This window comes from Heteronotia binoei, chromosome 4 (genome assembly GCF_032191835.1).
Source record: "Heteronotia binoei isolate CCM8104 ecotype False Entrance Well chromosome 4, APGP_CSIRO_Hbin_v1, whole genome shotgun sequence".
In the NCBI taxonomy this organism is placed as follows: Eukaryota; Metazoa; Chordata; class Lepidosauria; order Squamata; family Gekkonidae; genus Heteronotia; species Heteronotia binoei.
Window position 1 is genome coordinate 147,259,728 of NC_083226.1, and position 9,843 is coordinate 147,269,570.

At 40.5% G+C, this 9,843-nt stretch overlaps 1 protein-coding gene across 1 annotated transcript in view; it reads left to right on the forward strand.

The window, feature by feature from the left end:
• Positions 1-9,843, forward strand: part of IL6ST (interleukin 6 cytokine family signal transducer) — a 43,845-nt gene extending 34,002 nt beyond the window's left edge. Inside the window, exons 14-16 of the mRNA XM_060235974.1 lie at positions 996-1,092; positions 2,327-2,408; positions 4,357-9,843. Of these exons, the coding sequence (XP_060091957.1) occupies positions 996-1,092; positions 2,327-2,408; positions 4,357-5,070 (893 nt within the window). The 3' untranslated portion in view covers positions 5,071-9,843. The remainder of the gene's footprint in view (positions 1-995; positions 1,093-2,326; positions 2,409-4,356) is intronic.

The following is a 9,843-nucleotide window of genomic DNA, read 5'->3' on the forward strand; positions in this document are numbered from 1 at the left end:
TCAAGCTCTCGTTTTTCTTCACCAAAAGAGGAGAAGTGCCCCTGCTTTAGCCTGGTGAGGCTGTTCTAACCAGGATGTCCTTAGAAACAGAGGAACAGGGCACAGAATGCTATCACCTCATTTACTTAGAGAATGAATCTGGGCTAATTGAGAATTCCTTAGTTTTCGTATTCTAAATGCTGAAATTGATGGTTGGTCCTTCATTCTCAGAGTTGTCTGGCTAGTTCATACAGGTGCATGTGCAGTCTATGCAAACCTTCAGTCTGTGTTCTTGCAGGAGGATCATGGAGAACTGATATATGAACTATGGTAGGGACGTTCATACTTACACAGGATTTCTAGCCATGGTTTGCTTAATGGATCTCTTAAAGTCTTCCTTAAAATGTCACTACACCAAAAAGCAAGAAACACTTAATCAAAAACAATCTGCAATAGTTTCTGGATTCCATCCCCCCCCCCCCCCGCGGTGCTGCATGGTCACTAAAATAAAAATGCTTTTCATTGGTGGAAAGCACCAAAAAGAAATCAATAAATATTGGTTACAATATGTAGTATCCTTGCTATTCCAATTTTGGTTGTGTATGCAAAAATGCCAGATACTGAGAGATCCCATGTATGTATGTTTCCTGCCTCTAGGGAATTTCTGCTTCAAACATTATTCAAAAGTGCAAAAACAAAAAAGTTCAGTTCACTCAAGCTGTGTTCTGATTCCATCTCTCATCCAGATGTCTTGAATCTGCACTAGTTGTTTCTTCTAAAGGATGTGGTATTAGTGCATGTGCTGCAATGATGGGGATACTGACTATTTTATAATAGAATTATCGGTTATAATTTTTAATGGTTTTTCATTATTTTTCTCTGAATTGCTCTGCTACTACCATAGTCATTTGCTTTATATCAAATGCTGTTAAATTTGTAGTGCTAAGGATGCTGTTATGTAGTAACATTGCCAAGGAAATAAAGTGTGAATTCCTTTTCTTGTGTTTACCTTTTAGGGGAAGGAGAAATCGAAGCAATAGTTGTTCCTGTGTGTCTAGCATTCCTGCTATTTACTCTCCTGGGAGTACTGTTCTGCTTCAACAAACGAGATGTGTGAGTGTTCTTACTAAGATTATGTACAACATGCTATATTGTCTCTGAAGGGGAGATATTAAGGGGTCCTAGAATCATGCACAGTGCAGCAGGCTTGGCCAGTTGGGACTTAAAAGTTTAGAAAGGATTTGCTGAATTACACCCCACCCATGTCTGACCAGCAGGATAGTTGAGGGCATAAGTGTTAACACATTCCTTTCTAAATAATATGTATTTATACTCTTTTGTGAATATTCAGTGCTTCAGAATGGGGACAGCTTGAAAGTGTATCTTATTTGCTACAGGCTGTCCACACACATCTTACAATCCTATGTTTGTTTGCTTTAATGAGGCGATTTTGTTCTTTGATAGGGTCTTTAACAAGGTCTTCATTGCACTGCTGATTCATAACACTGGCTAAAATTTCAGAGTTTGTTTTTTTCCTCAAAAGAGATAGAACACTGAAACCATTAAGGAAAACTAAGCTGTATTACCAAGTGAAAACAAATTGCTGTGTACTACTTTTACTTTTTGTGATTTTAAACTCTAATTTTTTTCTAAGCACTCTTACTGGTGTATATTGGACTGAGTGTGCAAATGACATAGTCAAAGTTTGTACCTTGGTTTTCATTTTCAAGTCTGGTCTTCACTTCAGATCATACTTCATCCACACTGTCTGTCGTGTTTTAATTAGTTGTTATGTTACTAGTGAAATGACCATTGTGATGATGAAAGGGATGGTCAAAAGTATTTCAGGGTTCTTCAAAAGGGAGCAATGTAACTGTGCATTCTGTGCACCAAAATTCTGAGTCTGTTTACCCTCACTCTGACTCCCCAGCTTAAAATGTCACCTCCATACTGCTGTGGCCTCAGTATAAGACTGTGTTAGTGCTACTTGCAAGGGAACAATGCTCTTCCCCCAGCCATAGTAATAGTCATCAGACAGAGCTTTCTTTCCCTGTTGCTGAGGTGGAAACAAGGGAGAAGTTGTCTTCCAACCTCTACATAACTACATAATGCTACTCTCAATGCGTGTGACCAGAACACAGAGCCTTAAAAATAATAGTTCTGACTTCAGCTCCTTAACAGCTATAGAAGTATTAAACATCAAAAATGTATTCAAACACACAATATAGCATTAAGTATTTTAAACTGTAATGGCACATAAAATCATTAACATGGTAGCTGATCATTATATACTAAGTAAGTTCATGTGGTGACAATTCAATTACTTGTCTCTTTTAATCTTTGCCAGCATCAAGAAGCATATCTGGCCTAATGTACCTGATCCTTCCAAGAGTGTAATTGCTCAGTGGTCACCTCAAACACCGTCAAAGGTAAAAATAAAAACCCTTCTGAATTACTCTTCTCTTTTCTGGCAGTTGTATACAACTATAGGCTGAATAGCAGGAGTGCATTTAGGGATGGACAAGGGTGAAATTACGCACCCTGTAAGTTTAAGGAGATGGATCCTAATCATGCTTTCAGCAGATGGAAGTCAGGGGACTTTTGCTGCTTCCTCCCTCCACACACATACGCACACATCCCAACCCCCGCTTCAGTTCTCACACTGTTTCTGGGAGTCCCATTATTTCAGAGGCATAATAAAATGCAGGATAAAATTTTACTTATGCAAGAACCATGCCAGTTGTAGTTGGTAGAATCCTTTAATGTTAAACGATGGCTGCACTGAACTGAGTACCACAAATAGTTTAGATATAGATGGTATGCTGGCTACAAGAAGTAACTACAATCAGCTCCAACATATGGGCCACAAGAATTACATGATTATTTTGCTGTATTTCAGTATGCAGGAAACTGAAAGACTTGGACTACACATGAGAATATGATTTCACAAGTGGGGGACCTGCAAGCACTCACAAGGATTAATTTTATTTCCCCCTCCCCCACTATTTCCTCTTTCCCTTTGTGAAAGCCCCCAGTAGCCACTACCCATTTCCTGCTCCTTCTCTTCTTCTGACCCACCAGCCAACCTTCCTTTATCTGCCCCCATCTTCAGTTTTTCTTTCTTCCCTATCTCTGGCAGCTTCTGCCTGGGAAAACTCTGTGGGGTTCTGGCTCATGGGGACTTGGAGGGGGGGACCTCACTTTCCCCTTCCCACACTATTTCTTTTTTCTGTCTTCCTAGCAGCCCCCATATCCTCACCTTTCCCTGGTTCCTTTTCTCTTACCTACCTACCCACTCACCTTTCTCCATAATGAGTACCCAAAGCACCCTACATAATTCTCCTCACCTTCATTGTATTCTCACCCTGTGAATTAGGATAGGCTTGAGAGTGTGTGACTGATCCAAAGTCACCGTGAACTTCCATAGCAGAATGAGGATTTGAACCTGAGTCTCCCAGATCCTAATCTGAAACTCTGATCACTAAACCACAATCCTTTTTGACTGCTGTTGAACAGTAGCAAGTAACCAGGCCTGGGGTAAGCCAAGCAAGTTACGTGACAACAGATTGCCCATTGGTTGTTTGCAGGTCTGGCTTCAATAAGTCCTCACACAAGGACCAAAACATCATCGAAAGGGCCCTTGCTCCTCCTGCTTCAGGATCTGAAGCCTTTTGACTTGCTTAAAAAGGAGAAAAATGCCTCGGAGGGCCACAGCAGTGGGATAGGGGGGTCCTCCTGCTCTGTACTGTGTGGTTGCCTAGCAACTGAGGGTATTTGTTTCTTAATAGTACAGCTGCTTCTTCTGTTGTTTGAGGAGAATATTACCACCACCACCCCTTTCATAGATTTCAGATATTTCTGCATACCTGGGACTTTTGGGGGGTTTATAGAAAGACCAGTCTTTCTGTTCATGGCACCAGCCTCTGGATTTAAGTATATATGGATTTGGCCATATTGAGAATTAGATATACTGATTTCTCTCCCCCCCCCCCCCGGGAAGCCCCCAAAATGGTAGATGTTTTGTGTAATATAGCACACATGTAATTTTATTAAACAGTTAGTGAGCATGAATCTGGTATATGATGGAGAGAACAGAATTTTCTAAGGAAGGAACTGAATAAGAAACATGGTAGCACATGTGAGAAGAGCGTTGGGTTGAAGTTCTTCCTGTTTGTTTCTGAATAATGCAGTTTGGGGCTTTGTGGAATGGATGCAGTGCAGAAATGCTGAATGATTCTTGCATTAACTTCCCATTCAAGAGAGGCTTGTTTTTGGAAAGAAAATCAGTATGAGGCAACACCATGTTAGATACTAACTTTGTTTGCAATCCGGTTGCCCCAGAGGTTTCCATAATTCTTGTTTTGTGTTTCTTTGTAGCATTTTAATTCCAAAGAGCAGATATATCCAGAAGGCAGCTTTACTGATGTCAGTGTTGTCGAAATAGAAGCTGATGACAAGAAATCCTTTTCCGAACAGGATCTGAAGCCTTTTGACTTGCTTAAAAAGGAGAAAAATGCCTCGGAGGGCCACAGCAGTGGGATAGGGGGGTCCTCCTGTATGTCTTCTCCTCGGCAGAGTGTTTCGGATAGTGATGAAGGTGAACCTGCTCAGAACACTTCCAGCACTGTGCAATATTCAACTGTAGTGCTCAACGGCTACCGAGACCAGATACCTTCCGTTCAGCCCTTTTCCAGGTCCGAATCTACTCAGCCCCTGCTGGATTCTGAGGAGCAGCCAGAAGAGCAGCAAGTAGCGGATAGTGGCGGCGGGGGCTCAACCCCAGTGCATCGCTATTTCAAACAGAATTGTAATCGGGAGGAGCCCTTCGTTGATGTGTCTCATTTGGAAAGAGTGAAACAAATCTCTCCAATAAATGAAGAAGATATTGCTGGACTTCAGGCCTCACAAACGTGTGGCTCAATCCCTGGAAGGGAGGAACAGGAAGCTGCTTTTGCAGGTGCCTTCCATCCAAGCCCTGAAGGACAAACTGAGCAGTTTGAAACCTTGGGCATAAATGCAGTAACTGAGGATGAGATGCCAAAATGCTATCTACCACAGACTGTGAGGCAGGGTGGTTACATGCCCCAGTGACTAAGACTGCCTCCTGCTAGGCCTCACAGCCTCCTTTTTTTAAGTTAAAATGTTGGATTTTTTTTTTAAAATTGTGCTTCAGATGAACCATTATCTTAATGGAAAGGAACTTGTAGGTTTGAGAATTTTGGAGTAGACTTCTTCCTTCAAGCACTACATCTCAGTCAGGTTTTCAGAGAAATGCTTTTTGACCCTGTGGCATCCTGTTTCATTTTAATGTGAAATGGAAAGTCACTTTCATTTTGCCACAGCAGTAAAGGCATAGAGATGGGGACTGATTGTAGGTACCTTCTTACCATTAGATTCTGAAGACATTAAGATTGTTACATGATAAATGATTTCCTTTTTGCTAGGCCAGAGTCTGCCTTTTAAAAAATAGGCAGGAGTTGCAGTATCTAACCTAGAAAAACCTTTTAAAAAATTAATCAGAGACCAGAGCTTTGACAATCTCTGGCTTGAGGTAGAATGCAGTAGCTGGAATTGCACAGATTCCCAGATTAACTGACTAGAAAGGCTCCACTTATTTGAGGGCCCTCTTCCATCCGCACAGTTCTCAGGAAACTATGGAATTGCAAGAGATTCTATTCATAGCCACAAGGATAGATTACTTTAAAAGCAGATCACACAAATTCATGGAGGAGAGTTTCATCAGTGGCAACTAACTGGTGGATACTTAGGGAGCCTCCATATTCATAGTCAGTAAACTTCTGAGTACCAATACTGGGAGGCAACCATAGGGGAGGCCTTGTTGGCCATCCTGAATAACTAGTTGGCCACTGTGTGGTGTAGAATCCTGGATTACATGGACCACTCACTTGGTCCAGCAAGGCTCTTCTTACATTCTTATGTAAGAATCTTCAGTGAGCCAGGTAAAATATGTACCACGTAGTGAGCGTGGTTATTATTCAAGCCTGAATGCTAGTATAGCTTTCAGTATTGCACCCCTCTGTTTAGGCTTGCTCTTAATCGGAGCCAAAGCATAATGAAGTGTGGATGTTCTGTTTTGAATGTGAACATTTTTAGGCTGAATACTGACCTGAAAATCTCATACACATGCACTCTTCTTTTTCTTTCATTCTCACCAGGTTAAGCTCTAGTAAAATAAACATTTCAATTGATATTGCATAATAAAGTTTTATAAGGTAAGCATTGTGTTGTTTGTGAGAGAGCCTGCTGCTCTTTTACAAACTGCCAGTACAAGGTTCAAGTATTTCTTGCTTCCACTGGCTGCTGTTATGGATTTCTAGAGCATTTTGAGGAAACTATTTAAAAGGGCACCAGGAAGAACCACAAAGCCTCAGCACTTTGCATGGGGGCGGGCATTCTCTCCCTTCTGCCTAGAGCTTTTCAGTTCATAACAAAATCTTTCCTGAAAACATTTCTTGTGGTCCTATCTGTTTTCATGATAAAATCATCCAAGACAGTTTGGTTCCTATAAACTGACGAATCTAATTGGTTTTGTTTTGTTTTGCATTACAGCATTAATAAGCTGACGTTCATTCTGAGAAAAAGCCAAAAACACTACAGCTGTTTTAAAGAGAAATAAAAGGTTCTTTTTAATTGTTCCTCCAAAATTTAATGACACACAGTAACTTACATTTTGAAATCTCTGTGATTAGGGAGCAATCATTTCTGTAGATCATCGTTACTTCTCAAGATGTTACCCTGTTACTACTGGTTGTATAGAAGGCTAGCTGGATCAGCACACTGTTATCTTCAAATTATTCATGAATAACTTTCAAACCCTTACAGAGTTTATCTACAAATCTATTCCAATTTCAGCCGCAGTTCATTATTAGTGAAGTTGGTGATAATGTGTGCCATAACCTTGTATAAATCCTTCTAGGTTAGGATGTATTTACTCTTGCTTTTACTATTGGGTTTCTTAACTGCTCCTTGTATATATTACAATATTTCCATCTAGTGTTTTGTAAAAGTGTAATGATTGGCAGCCTTTTTATTTAGTTTGTAGCACTTTCTGCTTTGGCAATTCAAGCTTGCTTTCTCTTTTCAGGAGCCTTTGGCTGCTCATAGTGAAGTGCATGTAGAATGCTATTCATGAATAGCTTACTCTGCCCTGGCAGAATGAATCAGTTGTAAAACTGGGGCGAAAAGGGGTGACAGTGTGGAGTGGAGGACCTTGCTACATGAAAATGCAGCTCTTTTTTTAAAAAAAATGTCCCGTGCAATCCTGTTAGATTCTTTTCCAGTCCTTATTTACCTTACTGTTGCACACAAGGTTGGTCTTTTTAAAAAGCAGTCTACCCTGATCCCAACTCTCGTCATGATCCTCAGATGAGATGGAAGAAATTGGCAATGTTAGGTAAATGTCCATGTAGTTCCTTGTTAGCTAAGCTAATATCTTAAATCGTGCTGCATTTTAAATGTGGGTACAGATTCAGTCCCCAGCATACCCAGTTCAAAATGTATTGGGTGGTAGGGGATGTGAGAACTCTGCTTGGAGAGGCATTATCAATCAGAGCAGACAATGCTGACCTTGGTTGGACCATTAGTCTAACTTTATGTAATGCAACTTCATGTATCCAGCGTAGCTTAGTAGGCTTCTCTCTAGAATATTTACCAGTAGGAAACAAGTGAGAAAGGGACTTTCTAATGGGTAGCAGGAGTCTTTTGATTGAGTTACTACACAAAGTATTAGGAAGCAATACAGCAAAAGATGGGTTTGAAATGGGAGGCTGTTCTCATACAAAAATTCTAATTACTAGTGTTTAAAAAAAGGTTGGTCCCATTGTACTAAGGGTTTTGTTTTTGTGTATTCTTAAAATGGGAGTAGAAATCAGATTGGCTGGGTTGGGGGACATTTTGGACCACAGTAGGGGAAGGGAAAGCAAGAAAGTTGCACTCTTCCAAGGGCAGTTGACTTAATGTGTGTTCTGTGCCCATCAAGCTGCTTTGGGCTTATGGCAACCCTATGAATGAATGACCTCCAAAACAGCCCATCTTTAACAATCTTACTCATTGCTTGCAAACTGAATACCATGGCTCCCCTAATTGAGTCAATCCATCTCTTTTCCTAGCATTGTCTTTTCCAGTGAGTCTTATTTTCTTCTACCTTTCCTAAATATGGCAATTGGAGAAACCTAGGCTGCATGCTGAGATTCTTGAATCTTCCTTAAAGCAACTTAGAGGAAAGGTGCCTCAAGCAGTTGTTCATGACACCAAGAATATAGGTTACATATCCCTTGTCCGTGTTTCACCCTGAATTGTACCCTGTAAGGATGCCAGTTACTTAGGTATTGGCACAATCCTATGGCGATTGCCTTCCCACCCACCCCCAATACACTAATGGAAAACAGGCCTGCAGTGTGTGGGGACGGGGGGAGGGAAGAATCCCATTTTGCATTGTGCACTTGAAAGCAGTTTATAAAATCAGTGATTCTCAGCTATGAAGCCAGTTTTCAATACACATGTTTAAAGAAATGTGTAATAAAATTGTACACATGGGCAACTTTGTATGTTTTGTATTTCAAGCTCAATGATGTGCTGCTGAATGTAACTTTTTACTAGCATATTGCATGGCCTTAAACCCTATGTAGCATAATCCTACGCATGTTGACTCCAAAGTATCACTGTGTTCAGTGGAACTTAATTCCTCCCCCCCCCCCAGTGAGAGTGAACACAATTGCAGCCTTAGTGACATTTGGAATTCATGCAGTTTAAGGGAGATCCAGACTTTCTTGTTGAACCTTGAAGGCACTGAAGCAGTCCACCTTGGCACGTTTACATAGTTCACGCAAGAAGTTTGCATGACTTGTGTAACGTCATGTTTCCCTTCCTCAAAAACAGCTCCTTGTAGCTTGATTATGGGCTGAAGTGGCAAGCTAAACTCCCATACCCTTGTGACTCAAAGCTTGGCCAGCTGGATGTTTGGAAACCAAATCTATGTTGTTTTGTGAATGGAGCAGCATTTCTAAAAAGTGATCACAGTAAATGTTATTTGGTTTCAAAAATCTGACAGTTCATGTTCACTACCTGTATTATGGCTTGTTGCTCATTATGGTTACATATCCAGTGTTATTTGATGTATCTATGCAAAATTCTTAGGAATTTGTCAGGGCTTCTCTGTACTGGAAATCAGTGCACTTGCAAATATTTACAGTAGTTGCAATCTCTCTGTGCATGAACATGTATTGTTTCTAAAGTGAGAACCCTATTTGCGGAAGGCTTGGAGAGACATTCTGTGTTAAATGATTTTACCACAAAGAGCAAAGGAGTTTGAATAGTGACTCTGAAATGGATCTACCCTTTATTTTTGGTGTTAACAGAAATGCCACCTAGCTTGGTTATATGGTTTTGTTTTGCACCAGCTAGGAAAGAAAACATCAAAGGCCAGGTATTTCCTTGGAATTCTGTATTTGTCTCAACATTTTTTAAAATTATGTTAGGTTTCAGAGGAGCCCCACCCCCACCCTCTGCAGAGCTATGCAAGCACACCTCCTTGTGGCATTTTGAGTAACTCCCAGGTGGTTTTTCTAGATAGCTTTTTCAGCTAAGCACAGTCAGCTATTAAACGGGAAGTGTAGACAACTACTTGTACATTTGCACAGAAATGTCCGGTACTCATCCTGTCTTCAAGGTGCACATTCATTGTCATGTACATGTTATGAAAGCTATTCTGTTACTCTTTGTATTAGTAAATGCCTTCCTGGGAGGACCACCCTTTACTGTATATGTATGTTGCCTTTAAAAAACAAGCTAATATACAATTATAAAAGTAACCATTAAAAATTAGCCATTGCTTGTTTCTCAGTA